Genomic DNA, 17,227 nt, shown 5'->3' with positions numbered 1-17,227 from the left:
TAAAGTCTTCATATTTTTTTGTTTTATTTAATAACTAATGTTTCATTTATTATTACTGATTGACGGTGAATCAAATATTATTCCAGAATCAAATTCTTGTCTTTTTGTACCGATTTTATAAGGAAAAAGCTTGCTTTATAAAAATTGTTTTATCATATACCCTTCAACTTTTGACATTTCAGTTGAATGGTAAGAAGCTCGATGCCTCTTAAATGAAATTTTAAATTTGAGTCTTGATTTCGGATTTACTCGAATGCAACTATTGGATAACAAAAACTCTCAGGGAAAAAAAAAAAAACTCTCCATCAACGAAAGATTCAAATCTTAGGACAATTCAGAAGGTCCACAAGCAAAATGTGACCCACATCATCATTCATTCATTGCCTACTTAATGTCATGATAAGATTTTAAGAACTCGGTTTATCTCAAAGCATAACGTGCCCCGCAAGAAAGGGTGTAAAAAAAACAATTATTTCATTAATTTTCAATCACTTTGTTTATATGCAAATCAGCTATTTCTATGGGAGATCTAACCTTGTCAATAAGGCTCTATCTATACACAAAACACATATGCAACAAAGCACCAAATGACATGCTAGCACTGATTATGTCATATATTTACAGCTGATTTCAGTTTTCACTATTCATGAGTGCTGTTGTCACCAGATTCTACCTTTATTATAAGAGGCTGCTGAAGATCCACTGGTGCTTCACTATCAACCGGCAATTCCGGTGATGATCCTACGGTGCTATCTACGTCCTCGCTTTCAGCCAATGCTTTGTCCAGTGCTGTTTTCGCGACTTTAGTCACACAAATCATTAGAACCACTGCATATGTAAAATCAATAATACAAATGTCAAAATGGTGTCAAATCATAAAACAAGGATTATAATTCAATAATGAAGTGTTTCCTTCAACTACCATATAATATAATCACATAAGGTACCAATCTAGTCCCTTTAATTGTTTGCCCCATTTGATTACGCCGAGGACATGACATTATATTTTAATCCCTAAATTATTAGGTTAAACCCAACTCTACTTAAAAGTCAAAAACATTATATCTATCTAATAAAATAGAAAAAGACAAAGCAATTAGCGATGTAGCTCTTGTGCTCAAGGTGATATTATGAGTTTTATTGCATGAATGGCTTCACCGTCAAGGTTGTAATAATTGAACTTTGTTTGCACCCCAATAGGCAAGTAAACATATTGAGTGGAGTCTGTAAGTGTTACGTTTGGGAATACTAAATAGTAGACCTATCCAAAAGTCGGTATACCTGCCTGGCCCAATAGGCCCGACCTGCCCAAGCAGAGCCGTGGACAAGGTCAGGTCATTCACATCAGACCAGGTCAAAAACTATTTTGATAAAAGAAAAACAATATTTTTATTTATACTTAATTATAAAATTGGAAAAGCACCATGGAGGCCTTTGTACTGAGAGTTTAATTGCATTTTGCCCCATCTACTAAAAAAATAGATAAAATACGTTAGATCAACGAACAAACTAGTCCTTTTGTTAAAAGTTTCATCCATTTTTACTGTTTAAAATTGGTCTTTGTACATCAACATAAGGTACATATACATATCATGTGTAATTGTCTCATTATTTTGTCAGCCCTGCCAATTTTAGTAGTAGAAATAGATGAAATTTTTAATAAAAAGGACCAGTTTGCTCTTTGATCTAACGTGTAAAGACTAATTTGCCTGTTTTTTGAGTAAAGGGGGCAAAATGCAATCTAACTCCTAGTACAGGGGCCTCCTTGGTACTTTTACCTTATGAAACCATATATAAACATTAACATAAAATATTTTTAATATTTTATTGTCCAGATTAGTTTATATGGGCTATTCAGGCCGGTTTGAGTCCCACCGAAATAGGCTTGGACAAAGGATTACCAAAAGTTCGGCTGGCTCAACCTGGCCCATTGATACCTCTAATGAATAGGCTTCCAACTAATCCACGGATTTCAAAAACAATCATGAATGTTACATGACTCCTGTTTTATCACACAACTTGCATCCTCTAATGCATGCATTCACAAAATGACAGCAACTTACCAGACACAACAAGGCCCAATATGAGAAATGCCTGCATTCATAAAGTAAAACATGGATAAGAATTCAAGACATAAATGACATGAAGCAAGCGAAGTGTATCTTTCTTGTCCTAATTGGGACTGCCAAATATAAACACAAAATGTACTGAGGTTTATTTTGGCGCCTGTCATAGGAAAGAATCCTACAGAGAAGTAACTCGAAATACATTTTCCAGGCCTAAAACATACCTCAGTCATTATCATTCTAAATATAAAGACAGTATAGAAAGAATAATATGACTTACCCAACGAGCAGTTGAAAACTCATTCCATCCATGTGTCACATCAGAAAGATCCTTAAGTGTTGTTCCGACATAAACTAAAGCAAGGGTTATTGGCTGTAAGAAACACAAATCTCGATGTTAAATCCCAAGTATAACAAAACCACCATAAACAGAAACTATTGGGAAGAATGTTAGGAAGGTTATATAGTTCAATACCACCATCCCTAACCAGGAGGCCAGCAAGTATTCTCCTAATGAGACAGGAGTCACCGACAACAGATAATTCAACATGCTGAAAGGGAGCAAGGGTGCAAGTCGAAGCAGCAAAATAATCTGTCCACTAAGAGAAGTGAGTTAAGAAGTCCACGAAAGAGATTTTTGAGCAGCAAATAAAATAGTCAATCCAAATAGCTGCACTGCCTACTTAGGGAATTGTAATGTTAATCATTTGTCTTCTCAATAAAACTTAATAAAAAAGTGTTGTCACAGAAATCATCCGCGAAAATATAAATGTCACCAGACTAGAGGAACTTCGAATTAGGATTACCAAACATACATAGGACATTATCCATAATTCAAATCATATAGAAAGAATTGAATGAACAAAAACACTTGAATGTAGCATGTGATAGATGCCAATGCTTTATAAGAGAACTATTTTTCCCCCAGGGACACATTAAACATTACATTTCAACAATGTCAAATTAGGATTAGCAAATATGCATAATATCTTATCAAAACTCAGAGCCATATAGAAAAGAAAAACCATGCAGAAACTTTTTAATATAACAATGTGATAGGTATCACTAAACAAAATTTGGTTATTCCACCATGTGGCTAATAGCATTTTTCAGTAAGTAATGATACCTTCACATTCATGAACTCGTGCCAATACATTAATGCTCCGTTTGGTTACTAGTGTAACAACATGAGGAAACAAGCTTATTTATTACATATATATTACAATAGTTAGACATAAAATAAAGAATAGTTAGTACAAATTTAAACTTGGAATTAGAAAGATGAGTAAAAACTCTAATAAAAAATAAGACCCCTTCAAAATAAGTGAATTTTTTTCCTTCTCTTTGCTAAAAGTAAGTCATAGGAGTGGCTAAATATTACCAATTGAATTAGTTGATTGCTAACTCATATACTAAAACATGTGGAAAAAATAATACTCCTACCAAACATAGCATAAGTGTTATTTACACCAAATAACATCAAATGATAAGAATTTAGGAAAATTTAGGAAATGTTATATGGTGTTTTAAAACACAGGCCTCATAGATATACAGCTTAAGAACCAATAATCATCCTTTAAAAATTAATACGAAGCATGCAAACCTTAAAGCCAGATCTCTGTATTGCAATTGCTACTAACCGGAACTGAGGATAATCTTTCAACCTAGTTACAACCAATGATCTCCCGATCTGTACAAGAACATCATAATTCTAATAAGATGAAAATTGAATGAGACACACCAAAACTAATTAAAAAGGAAAGTAATATAAAGCAAGATATGAAAATTAGTGAAAAATAATATATAACACATCAATACGTTGTTTTTTTCAATGAAAGATAAAGCAGTAAGACATTAAACCAAAAGTTTCATAAGAAATCAATAAGCATACTGTTCTGCCTAGAAGAAATGCTGCTCCCGCACCAACAGTTGCACCAATAGAATCTGAAATGAAGCCCAGAAGCAATCCAAAAAGATAACCCCCACCAAGCTGAAGGATAAAACACAATACCTTGTAATGTTAAAACCTTATTTCTTTCTCATTTAATGTATGTAAGGATATTTCAATATACAACTATACATTGCAGAGTAACAATGCAAGTCAATCATAGATGAATAACTGAGAAACAAAAGTATACAGTAAAAAGTGGTGCTCTCGTAATTTTCCAATAGGTAGAATAGGTTTCAACAAGTGTCAAGTTAAGGATAGCTTATCAAATTCAGATACTTAGAGATGGCTACACTCATCGCTAAAATCAGGTTTATTAACAAGTAACTACTAATGTGTTTGAAAGAGCCATGCACAATAAGTTGCATGAAGAATTGACTTGAACTACTAATGTGTTCTGCATCCAAAATCAGTACATAAAGATAATTTACACTGCTTGGAGCCTTGGACATCATGTCTACTGCACATAAGACCACCACTACGAAGGATTGCAAGAATCAGGATCATTACTCCATATACCACAAAGTGGGAAAAGCCAATCATAAAATTAAAATGGAAAATGAACAAGAAAATTGCAAGATGTTACAAAAAAGTAATAAATTTGGCTATGTTAAAGCATCAGTACAGGAGCTTAAGCTTACAGTAAGCACTGAAGCTGGAACAGCCAAGACTGTCAGAGGAATATAAGCAACAGCCCTGCAAATCAAGTAGGAGAAATGAGTTGGAATGTAAAAAATTTCTAATACTTTGGAGTCAAGTCATTTAGAGCTACTCAATTCGCCATCAAAGTGGCAATTATCCATCCCAAAGCTTCAAATTCAGAGCTAGAACCTAACAACAGGCTAAGATTGATATTATTGAGAGGCATTCTATTCATTCAATGCTGAGAACACATACAGTTACACTGTTCTTATGTTTCGCATAGACAAGACAATCCGGTTCCATTTTAGACGTACACAAACATATTACTAGAGAACGCTGGATTAAACCAAATGACAAACTTTCAACTCAGACCAGGTTTGGCAAAGTGTCAAAAACAATTTAAATTAGACTTCATAGATTGAAATATAACAACAATTAGTACAAAAGAAATTTGCATTACATAGTAAAGAACTAAGCAAACAAAATATCATATGCTAATTGAAAACCGAAAGATAGTTAGGTAGGGTTCAAGTGACTTACAGCACGAGTGGACCCCAAGGTCCAAGATCCTTTTCAACCCATAACAAGAAATCCTTCAGAATCTGCAAGAAAAAACTTGGTTTTCAACAATGCACAGATTGTAGCAAAATAACAACCAAGCTTATTTATAACTAAAATTTAAATTTTGGAATGTGGGGGGAGAATGGAAATCCAATTGCTATGAATTCACAACCCTATTTAATTTCAGATTCCTCATCAAAACTCTCACCTTTAATTAACCAACTTAGCATTTATAGTAATTCCAGCAATGGAATATACAATTAGGTACAAATTTTCACTTTTAATCTCATATCCTAAAAGTTAATATATAGGAAGTCATACACAAACAGTTCCCAAAATGCGCCAAGATAATCCATTGAACTGGGGAAAAAGAAACCCATATTTCTAATCTTCAATCATTATAATTAACACCCAAATTCCACAATTAGTCACAAAATAACAACAAAAGACCCAGATTAACAACGCCAAAATAACCATAGAAACAAGAAACACCATCAATCAACAATAATTTAATAGCTAGAAAAAGAAGCAAACCGCTTCAATGGGGAGGGTAAAACAAGCATAAACGATAGCAGCGAGAAGAACAAGAAGAAGAGCGATCCTTAGAGCAGAACCCCTGGTGAAAGCCATTAACAACCTACGACGCCAAAGCCTGCACTCTTCGTCGTCGTTGTTAGTATAGAACACCGCTTTGTTTCAACGATGAAAGTTCCCTCAAACCTTCTATAGTTGCCAAATTTTTGAAAAAATGAAAAAAAAAAAGAGTTACAGGAAACAACAAAAAATGCACGACCCTTTTTGCCTTGTATTTGGTCTGTTTCTTCCGCGGTTTTTACCTTAAAAAATACAGAAAAATTCTGGGTTTTTGTCGGATTGCTTATATATTTCAATTCTTTTTCTGGGTTTTTGGGTATTAACGATTAAAACAGATGAAAATGATATCAATGGATAAGGCTTTGCAAGTATGTAGGAAGCATCGTTTTTTAATCTCTGTTTTGTCTAATTGTGAGGAAATTAAATTATTTTTCTTTCTACAAAATTAGGATTTCCACCGCGATTTCGTCTTTGCGGTGCTACTTTTTTTGGGGGTTTATTTTATGTTTTAAATTTGATAGAAGAACAAAAATTCTTTATAGCAATTTAGGGATCCTTGTAATCTTAATTATTAAATATCTTCTTATTTAATTAGCCGTTAAGCATATTATTTTTCCAATAATCCAGATTAATTAAAGAAAAAAAAAAGCTAGCTTTGGGCCTTATTAGAGCCCAAATACAATAAGTCCACTGAAAGCTTCGGCATAGCTCATCAAGAAGAAATTATTTTATGCACTCTTTTTACCATATCATCTATGATTTATTTCTAATTATTTAACGATATTTTAACTTTTTTTTGTGTTATTGGTAAATAATTTTGGTTTTTTTTACTCTAAACCCCAAATTCGAACTCAAGAATTCATGTTAAGGGTTTGAGGTTTAGGATTTTAGATTTAGAGTTTAAGGTTCAGGATTAGGGGTCAAGGTTTAAGGTTTTGGGTTTGAGGTTGGGGTCGAGGTTTTAGGTTCTGGGTAAAAGAATTACCAAAATTATGTGTCAATGACATAGAAAATATTACTGAAAAGTCATTAAATAATTAGAAAGAGACTGTGGATGATGTGGTGAGAATGATTCATAAAACAATTTCTCATGATCAAGGGATCCCAAACAACAGCCTCCATAGAAAAAGACAAGCAAAAAAGGGTAAACTACATGATTAGTCACTAAATTATTGGTAAATTCTGGTTTTGGTCACTTAACTAAAAAAAATTATAATTTAATCATTAAACTATTCAAAAATTTTCATTTAAGTCAATCAACTATCCAAATTCTTTTTTTAATTGTTTGTTGGAGAGAATTTTGTACATAGAAGTTTCTTACAATTTTGGCAATTGATAATTCTATGACATTCTTTCTAGCAATTTTTATAACATATTTAATGGAGAGTAACAATTTATGCCATTGAATACCCTAAGCTCTTATTGGAATAGGGTATAAGTCATGATCCTAAAAAGGAGTCATGCATCCTACATTGGTTGTGTACTAGATTTTAACTCATGAGGTATATTTTATTAGACAAAATTATCCAAAACAAGCAATACATTGTAGATTGGTGTGGATTGCGACACATTGCGTATGATGTTACGAGTTAATTATCTTATATCTAATTCTATATATTCGTTTGAATACCATAAGTCATATAACATATAATATCACTAATAAATTGTATTTGATAAATTATTTTACTCTTCAATATTTGGTTGTTCAAAATAGGTTGCTCTCGCTTAAAATTCGTAAATATAAATTTTTTAAAGTTAAATTTACTTATATGTATAATTAATATGTTGAGAATTTAAGTCACACACGATAAGATGAAATTGTCGAATTAAACTTAAGATCCGATAATGCAAAGACTTGAAAAAAAACATGGGTAAAATTTCAAAGTCCTATTTTAAAAATTTTGGAATAAAATTTGATAAGATTCAAGTATATCTTAAATTGGATATCGTGAGCTTAGGTTTTTTGAATAAAATAATATTTTTAGTTAATATTTACGAGATGATTAAGACATTAATAAGATAATATCTTAATTAAAAATATGGACAAACTAAGATATTTTGATAAAGAAAATGTTGTTTATTTTGATAGAATCAAATTCTTTTCAAAAATGATTAAATTGAATTTTTTTCATGCTTTTACTAATAGTAAAGCATTTTTGGTATTTGGTAATCATAATTCTTCCCTAAAATTTGCCCCAACATCGCATTTGTCCTCGCCTATAGCACCAATGGCCGAAGCCTCGTCCTTAGCATCCACACGAGCACCACCCTTGATCTCGTGGTCAAGTTCATGTGCCTCGTTCAGCACCAATGCAAAAAGCACTTTCACCACCATCACCTCCATATGCAACACCTTTAGACTCACCCACAATTTATTGAGCGAAGGTCGCTTCATCAAGTACATCACAACCCATGTAGAGGTGTTTTAATGCCTCCAAACCAATGTTGTTTGAATCAAATTAGATCGATTGGTAGGATTAATTAACTCGAAAATCGATTAAGATATTGATTCAAAAAAAAGATATTAGACCGACTGATTCAAGATCTGATATGGACCAATTGAACTAATTTTTTTTATTTTAAATATTTTTAAGAAATTATTTAATTAAACCAAACAGACTAATTGAACCAATAACCTGATTAGTTTAACTACCAATTCAGTTCTAAAAATTTTGCTACAAATAGGCATGGGCACAACGTTTAAACATGCTTCTCCAAACCCCTAAGCACATCATAACCACATAGAGGTCCAAATAGGCACATCAAATTTATGTCACTCATTGAATAATCGACACGTAATTTAAAATTGTATGAATAGCTTTCTCCCCCAAACTTCAAGTATGCAAAGCCGTTCTACTCCTCGTTCGGAGCACACTGTGAAGAGCCACCATCACCTCCATATGCAACACCCTTAGATGCACCCACAATCTATTGGGTGAAGATTGCTTTGTCAAGTACATCACAACCCATGTAGAGGTGTCCTAAAGCCTCCAAACCAATATTGTTTGAACTGAATTGGATTTATAGATTGGACTGGTTGAATCGAAAATCAGTTAAGATATCGATCTAAAGAAAGATACTAGATCAATTGATTCAAGATTCGGTACGAACCGATTGAACTAAATTTTTTTATTTTAATATTTTTTAATAGTTTATTTAATCAAACCAAACAAATTGAACCAATAACTAACAGTTGAACCCACAATTGAACTACCGATCCGATTCTAAAAAGTTTGCTCCAAATAGGCATGAGCACAATGTCTAAAGACGCTTCCTCAAATCCCCAAGCATATCACAACCACATAAAGCTACAAATACGCACATCAAATTTATATCACTCATTGAGCAATTGACTTGTGACTTAAAAATGTATGAATAGCCTTCTCCAAATTTCAAGTATGCAAAACCATTCTACTCCCTCGTACCGAGCATGCTATGAAGAACCACCTCCGGTACCTCTCTAACGCACTTTCTTCCCAATGGAAGCCCAAAACCCCATCAACAGTGTCTTCCATCTTGAAAACATCAAATCAAATAGCTCTTTTGATGAGGAACATCTGCAACTCTATACTATACGACAACATTGTAGACAATATGGAATAGCAGAAATGGTGAGCTATACGTAGAGGCTAGAAGAGACCTTATATGAAACCAAGTACTCTATAAGAAGCTTTGTTGTAGCATAACAATAATGGACGTGCAGAGGCTACGGCTTACAAGACTGATATGGGGTTGAAGAAAGCACCGGTGCAATCTCTAGTGTTGTTGAGACTGAATGTACTCATGTTTAATCAATGAATATCCCTATTTTTCATTAAAATATGATAATTATAAAGTTAAACTACTATTTGGAGCTTAAACTCTTATGAACTCTTATTCCCACGTCGGGAGCTTGAACTTTTCCATGATCCACTTATTCTCACATTAGAAACATGAACTTTATTATGATCCAAGTAAAGCACTAAACTTGATAATTACTTTTACGTTAAGGCTTGAATTTTTCTTTTGTCCAAATCTAACTTTATCTCTAAACTTGACAATTGTTCTTATATTGGAGCATAAACTTAACAATTATTCTCACATTGAAGCCTAAACTTTAAAGGTTTCAAAAAAATATCAAGAATTAAATTAGACAAAAAAATTTTATGAACAATTACCATGTTCAAGGCCTAACTTGGACAAACATAATTCAAGCCTCAAGATAGAAACGATTGCCAGTTCAAAGCCTAACTTAGATAAATAAATAAAAATTCAAGCCACAATGTGAGAATAATTACCAAATTCAGTGCCTAACTTGAAAAAAAATTTTAAACCCTAATATGAGAATAGTAGTCATATTCAGACCCTAAAAAATGATTTAACCCTAATTATGATACTAATAATATCTTAAAGCTAATGTAATTATCTCAAAACATATGAAAATGTCCTGCGCGGTTGAAGAAATAGTTAAATAGTCAGCAAAGCTTTCATTGCATGAATGCAAGGAAATTATGAATGAAGTTGAAGGCAGATAGTTTTTCTTGCATTCATCCAAATTTTACAGTCAACAATGGGTGAAAAACAGCCCGAAACAATTATAACTAAAACATGTATCTTCTGTTTGTCTATGGTTTTTTTTTTCAATTTTTTCTTTTATATATATATACAAGCTTCTTATAGTGGATAGCTCTAATGGTAATTCATGAAGGAGAATTCACTTCTAATTCAATAAAGCTACTTGTAAATAAGAAAAACGAAAAAGGATGATGAGTGCTTTCGTCGAATTACGAATCTGAATGTGTTGAATCAGGTAATATTTCCGCAAGTGACTTATCCTGTTGCTTTTTCAGATACTTCTGAGCAGTCGCATTGACAATCTTGACAAAGAAGTTCATAAGCATAAGCCACACGATGGTATTCCAAATCCAAGCAAATGAAAAGTCCCACTTGTCCTGCAGCAGCATTTTGTAGAACGGATTTGTAAAGTTTTCTAGTCAATCAAAACTCGGGCAAATATAGATAGATTTCTTGTACAGGCTTATGGAAAGTACCTTGATATTTGAAGGCACCGGAGGTGGGGCAGCCAAGTACTTCTCTTTGACTGAATGAAGTTTTGCCGTGAGTGTGGGCAAGTAAGAATCAAATCCGGGTATGAAGCTGAGAATCCAGATCAATTCATTCTCTATCCAGTCAAGGAGTTGATTATTACAGACAGAGATGATAAATACAGTCTGCAAAGAAGGAACCAATAGATACTTCTAAGAATTCAAGAAAATCTAGCTTTATTTTGGACAATGCCAATACCAGTGAGGTCAATTGAGGCTCTGCTTGTATGTAAAACATAGAGAGAACATCACTATTTACAAACCTGTATGTGAGTTTTAATGATTGCCTTCCCAATCAATGTAGCAAGAAAGAACTTCCAGAATGGTATCCCAAATTGTCCACACATGATGCCAGCAAGGTCAAATAGAGGATTTGGGATCTGAAACATGATTCAGTCCATCAGCAGGAGGTTATAAATCAATAAAAAACGGCATAAATAAATAGCGTTTATAATTTGCGGTCAACTTATATTATCTTCAAAAGAATATAATTAACAAGGGCTAGCGCTCAAACACCATTCAAGTTTCTCTACCTTGCTCTAACAACATAATACAACACTTCATAAATGAAGTAGAAATTTGCACATTAAATTTATCTTAGCAACGCATGTTTCTAGCTTGAAATTTTTACCGGATTGATTTAGTTTAAGCCCTAAACAAGGATTTCCTCTGGAGAAAATGCATCAGAACATGCATTTGTTCATGCACATACAAAACAGGGAAAACAGTCAGCCAACCAAATGTTTGCTAAAAATAAATCATCTTATGACACATCAATATTTTGCATTATTCAAAATGACAAATGACAGAATGAGAAAAAAAAAAAAGCATATAACTGACCGAGGCTAGCAGTAAAATGGTGAAGAAGTTCATGTGTTGAGAGTGAGATAACAGCCAGTGCTCGATCTGCTTCAGGTGAGTAGCTATGAATCCATTATCCTCGCTTGAGGAATGATCCAATTCTTCCATGGCTTCAATTTTTCTTCCTGATACACTAGCTGGATACAGCATGAAGATCAACATAAGCTGGTTATTCTAACAGTATGGAGTGCTAGTAGAAAATCTAAATGGAAATAACAGTCTTTAGTAGACAACCAACATTCGGACAAAGAACAACCTAGGGCCTCAACTTCATGGAGAAAACTCAATCATCCACCAAAGCAGAGTCAAAAGTTACATTAGAAAAAAAGGCAACTGCAATGCAACTAAAGCAAATTTGATTAAGACACAAAATTGAAAACCTTGAAGTTATTAATCAAAGAAAAATATGAAACATGAAAACCCCATTTTCACAGAGCATTATAGAAGGGGAAAAAAAGATGGGCTCCATAATTTCTTGGAATAAATGGGATCAAGGAACTCCTTTGCACTGTAAGTATAATACAATGTTAAGTTGCAAAGTTAGTATTATATCACTTATCAAACCCAAAGCAAAAGTGATTGGATCATCTTCCAGAAATACCCTCACCAGCCTACCATAAGCAAATTCTTCTAGCAAACCTTGTTATAGTTAAAATATATAGTGTAAAGATGGGGCTCACACCTGCCCTCGAGATAAAGTAAGGAGGAAGCTCTCCAAGTGCAGTCCCAAGACCCCATAAAATAGCCTCAATCTGCACCTGCGGCAATATACTGCTAATAGGAACCCTTGACCCATGTGATGATGAAAATAACGGGGGCCCAAACTCTCTGCAGGGTTTATCCAGCCATGAAGGAACTCTCTTCAACTGTATTGTATCATATGGAGCACTTTTCAGGTCTATTCGTCCACATTGCATTGCTTTTATTGTAAACAAGGCAATATGAGGACCCAAATAAAGGACAAAAGTGTGCAGACCAGATCCTGGAATAAGAAAGATGAATTAGAAAAATGAAAGAATCAGATCAAGGCATATATCTTCGTGCATCCAGAAAATTTTCTTTTTGTTCCAAGGCAGCATAAAAGACAATCAGATCAGACTCCAGAAATATTCGTCAGCACAGAAGCGTGAATAGCAGAAACCAGAAAAAAGGGCTTCCTCCCTTCCACATAAAATGTTCAAAATACATGGGTACATCATACACAATAATCTTTGAAACAATCACTGAATTGCTACTGCTAATACTCAAATTATCCCAGTTTGCTAGTTTTTCAACTACATTTGGCAGAATCGGACTAAACAGCCTAAGCCACTTCAAAATTTCTCTTAAAGGAAGAAACCCATCTAAAAGATTAGAACTGAGCTGCAATGCAGAACAAAATTACATATTTCCAAAAATACCATTTGACGTCTGCTTAGTCAGCCAGTCGCAGTAAGAAAGAGTTTAAATACCTAAAAAGCATGCTAGTTATAACAGCAATGAATTATTCATCAAGCACACTCCTCCAAACAACACAAATGATATTCTGAAATCAAAGTTCTTACCAAGACCAATTGAAGATGCAACACCAAGTGCAATCCACCATAATCCAAATCGAACATACTGAGAAACTTCCTCAACATGCTGATGAAAAATGTAATCAAGATATCAACTGTTAATTATTGTTTCCACTAATCTGATTATAATAAATGATGAAAAATAAGAATGAAAAAATAAAATAAATCAACTAAATATTGAGCAAAAACTTACACATAAATCAAAAAAGGTTCAAATTAAAGTCATTAAGGGGCAATAAGACCTAGCACAACCCCACATCCTCACCTAACCCATACACAAAATAATAAATGAAAAATGACTATGATAGAAGTTGGAACTCTTGAAAATGTATGGTTCTAATAGAACTCTAGCTTCTGTTTATTACTTGAGAGAAAATAATAATAATAATAATAATAATAATAATAGTGTGGCTGTAAATCTATTTTACAGCACAACTATACTAAGGTTAAAGATAAAGTTTTATTCCTAGCCCTAGATTTAAACCCTAAAAATAACTAATAATGCAAGCCAATCTTTATATCTAACCATTAATAAACAAGACAAATAATAACATAATAATAAGAAAAAGCTCCTGCATCACATTTGAATTTCTCAATTCATAGTTAAATGTAGCAGATATGCACAGCACTAGCTCTAAACAAATAAGAACCTTCACAACAGCATACCAAGGTACGCTGCACATCAACAGAAAACCATGACAAGAAAAGATGGATATAGTAGGATAACCTACAAATTTTATTACCTTTTCATGAGGGCCCTCAATAGTCACAAGCAAAATTCCAAGAACTGCTATTAGAGTGCTTGAAAGCATAAGCCAACCACCCTTTGCCAAAAGATATGATGCTGATCGCTTGATATATTGAAGGATAGCCAGAAGGAAAAACCTTAATGTCTTGACTGGCTGTGTAGTCAATGTTAAATTTTCCAATTCTAGCCTATATCTCTCACGAAGATCTACAAAATGTAACAAGTCAATCAGCTATGAGTCTAGAAAACTCCAAACCCAACATTTTCTTTTTAAGAGGAAATCAAAATAAAGCTAATATTATCCAGCATTTATGCTTAAAAGAAAAGGATTCATATCCTCCTCTAATCCACTAATGTAAGATGCAGAAGCATTTCTATGAACTTTGATGCCCCAAAAGTACCCAACAATTGCCTTTTTGCACCTTCAGGCTTCAAGCCCAAAATCTACTTCATTTTTTAATCCTTGTCATTCATTCAGCTCATTTTAAGCAATCTAATAATTAACCAAAACATTTTTTCAGATGAACTCGGTTAACTTAACAATTGATTTATACAATAATTACAATAATAAAAAGACTAATCTAATTAATAAACTAGAACAACTCATAAATACTAAGAGATCTAGGAAAACCCAATCTCATTCGAGTTCTTAAAATAGAATTAAATGAGGGGAAACCAAAATAAAGTGATAAAATTCAAAATTTTAGAAGAAAAAACTTATAAAAACTTGCCTTGGACAGACGATTCCATTTGTTGGGCAGAAGAAGTCGCGCCTTTGCCTGACCCCATCACCAAACAAACATACTACGATTCAGTTTTTTTTTGTTTGTTTCAATTTCTTCAATAAACTTAAAATTTTCGTCAATATCTATCACTTTTGGTGATGAAACGCTTCGATTCTGGGCAAGAATCAAGCGGCTATAAAATCGTATTACTTGAAAAGGAATCAACCACTTTTTTTCTTTTTAAATCACTAGTAATAACAACAAAGAATTTTCTTTCTTGAAGCAATATTGTAGATCTAGATAAGAAGAAGAATATTTCAAAAGCTGAGGAGAACAATATTTGCGTATCTCCTTCTTACTTTGAGGGTTTCTTTTTTCCTTTTAAGCACTTCTTTAATTTAATAAAAAAAAAACCCATTTCGAATATTATAATTTGATCCACTTTTATAGGCCAAAACATGAACAAAATTGTTGCGCATGGTATGTAAAGTGTAGGGTTAATTACATTGAAAGTCCTCAAACTAAATTTTAAATTTTAAATTGCTCCCAATTTTCAAAACACAGTTTCCCCCAATCACCTCAGCAGGCATAATGGTATGATACAATCCCAGGACCAGTCACAAATAACATATAAGCTACTAAAACATGAATTTTTTTGTAATTCGCGGGATTTAAAAATTGCTCCCAAAGCGAATGAGGCATTGAGAAAGTACTTTAGTTTTCGGTTTTAGTTTGAAATTGTATCGATTCTTAATTTGTTTGTATTGTAAAAATTTGATTTTATTTTATGATTATTCGGTTAGTCTATTTGTATTGTAATAATTTGATATTTATAGTTTTTCAAACATATATCTATATTTTTACTTATAACACTTGTAAATATTGCTCCTAAAATCTTGCAAGCATGCCTACACATCGGTTACCCTCTCGAAATATGGGCTTCAATTGGCACGACAGAATGCAATAATGTATACGAGTATAAAGTAATGTATTAATTAGTCTCATTCTTATTAATGGCATCAAGGTAGACTTGATCTTGGGTCAGGCTACTCGATCCGGTTTGAAAGCCCACTCAAAAATAAGATCTATTTAGAAAACGAGACGTGCCTAAGGTAAGCTTTTTTGGCCTGAGCTCAGTTTGGCCCGAATTTGCAAAAAAAAATATTGTTTTGCTGCAATTTCATTATTATATTGTTACTATTTTGTTATTATTGTTTGGATATTGTATAACTCTGAATTTGCTACTATTTTAGAGGCATTTGCTTGTTAAATTGCCCCTATCTTAGTATATTTTTTTTTGTGAATTATAATAACAGGGCCAAGCCCGAACAACCAACGCGATTAGCGCGACTCGAACCCAGACCACACTTGGGGCGATGAACACCCTTGACTATCGGGCCATCACATGTGGTTCATCTTAGTGTTATTTAAGTATAAAGACTTTTTTTCATCTATTTTCAGTTTTTTGAGAAATATTTATTTTTATATTTTTACTGTATTTGATATATTATATTTTTAAAATTTATTTTTATATAAAAAAAGTAATATAAAAAATTTAATAAAGATGAATCGAGCTCAAATTTTAACATTTTTATCCAAGTCAAGCTTGAATAAAATTTTAAGTTCATTTTTCAATTCCGGCCCTATAAACACCTTTACTGCACACCGATTACCCTCACCAAATGTGTGCTTCAATTGGTACCGCAGAATGCAATAATGTTTAAGAGTATGAAGTAATGTATTAATTAGTCCCATTTCTATTAACCACCGAGCTAATGACAGTAATAGCATCAATACTAAAATGTAGCACGGACACTTGTAGCATGTGGTATATGCCTGAAAGCACCAGCAACCCAATTCCCTTAATGATCCCGAACGGTCATACCTATACTAGCTCTTCCCATATTTGCATGGGTGGACCACATATTAGTAGAAGAGAAGCATTTTGGGATTAAGTTCCTAACATCGCAACCGATGTCATTTTGGATTTGCATGGGTGATTTTTAATGATATTTTGCATGGCATTGAAAAAATAATCTCCATGCTAGGCCGGAAGGGCAAATAAAGTGCTTCAGGATAGTCACATCGAATGGTGGTTTGTCGGATTTAGGATTCAGTGGGACTTGGTATGCTTGGTCTAGTAGGGTCTAGTAGGCGAGACACCAATGAGTTAGTAAAGGCAAGATTAGACCGCTTTTTAGCGACTAACAGTTGGTTCGAAAGCTTCCCATTATACAAAGTCCAACATTTATCATGTCCATCCTCATATCATTGCTTGATACTAGTGGTAATAATAGAGCAAGGGATCATAGATGGAGAGTGTGAGCAAATTATTATCGACACATGGATAGATTTGGTGCATATGGACATTATGAAAAGATTAGAGAAGGTTGGCAACAAGCTAGTGGATTAGCATAAGGCTAATGTAACATTAATTGAGTA

At 33.3% G+C, this 17,227-nt stretch overlaps 2 protein-coding genes across 2 annotated transcripts; both read right to left on the bottom strand.

Moving 5' to 3' along the window:
- Nucleotides 1–457: 457 nt before the first annotated feature.
- LOC107927805 (TVP38/TMEM64 family membrane protein slr0305) lies at nt 458–6,318 on the bottom strand. Its single transcript, XM_016858923.2, has 9 exons — nt 5,752–6,318; nt 5,197–5,258; nt 4,656–4,710; nt 3,958–4,056; nt 3,670–3,756; nt 2,542–2,658; nt 2,347–2,439; nt 2,064–2,094; nt 458–828 (listed from the first exon to the last, which is right to left on the bottom strand). Exons 1-9 carry the CDS (start codon nt 5,845–5,847, stop codon nt 641–643), a joined length of 828 nt encoding a protein of 275 aa, XP_016714412.1. The 5' UTR covers nt 5,848–6,318; the 3' UTR covers nt 458–640.
- Nucleotides 6,319–10,306: 3,988 nt separating this feature from the next.
- Nucleotides 10,307–15,201, bottom strand: LOC107927757 (vacuole membrane protein KMS1). Its single transcript, XM_016858859.2, has 8 exons — nt 14,792–15,201; nt 14,056–14,267; nt 13,301–13,379; nt 12,439–12,738; nt 11,736–11,893; nt 11,159–11,275; nt 10,842–11,021; nt 10,307–10,742 (listed from the first exon to the last, which is right to left on the bottom strand). Exons 1-8 carry the CDS (start codon nt 14,847–14,849, stop codon nt 10,575–10,577), a joined length of 1,272 nt encoding a protein of 423 aa, XP_016714348.1. The 5' UTR covers nt 14,850–15,201; the 3' UTR covers nt 10,307–10,574.
- Nucleotides 15,202–17,227: the final 2,026 nt, after the last annotated feature.

The sequence above is a fragment of the Gossypium hirsutum genome, chromosome D02 (genome assembly GCF_007990345.1).
Source record: "Gossypium hirsutum isolate 1008001.06 chromosome D02, Gossypium_hirsutum_v2.1, whole genome shotgun sequence".
NCBI classification, from domain to species: domain Eukaryota; kingdom Viridiplantae; phylum Streptophyta; class Magnoliopsida; order Malvales; family Malvaceae; genus Gossypium; species Gossypium hirsutum.
This window is presented reverse-complemented; position numbering and strand designations above follow the sequence as displayed.

What these genes read in the sequence shown, in the direction of transcription:
- LOC107927805 (XM_016858923.2), bottom strand. Translation starts at nt 5,847, where the DNA reads ATGGCTTTCACCAGGGGTTCTGCTCTAAGGATCGCTCTTCTTCTTGTT. An exon ending in CCTTGGGGTCCACTCGTGCT is followed by an intron (nt 4,711 to 5,196) that starts GTAAGTCACTTG and finishes CTTGATTTGCAG; the next exon opens with GGCTGTTGCTTATATTCCTC. An exon ending in TTCCAGCTTCAGTGCTTACT is followed by an intron (nt 4,057 to 4,655) that starts GTAAGCTTAAGC and finishes TTTATCCTTCAG; the next exon opens with CTTGGTGGGGGTTATCTTTT.
- LOC107927757 (XM_016858859.2), bottom strand. Translation starts at nt 14,849, where the DNA reads ATGGGGTCAGGCAAAGGCGCGACTTCTTCTGCCCAACAAATGGAATCG. An exon ending in AATGGAATCGTCTGTCCAAG is followed by an intron (nt 14,268 to 14,791) that starts GCAAGTTTTTAT and finishes TACATTTTGTAG; the next exon opens with ATCTTCGTGAGAGATATAGG. An exon ending in CCATTTTACTGCTAGCCTCG is followed by an intron (nt 11,276 to 11,735) that starts GTCAGTTATATG and finishes ATCATGTTTCAG; the next exon opens with ATCCCAAATCCTCTATTTGA.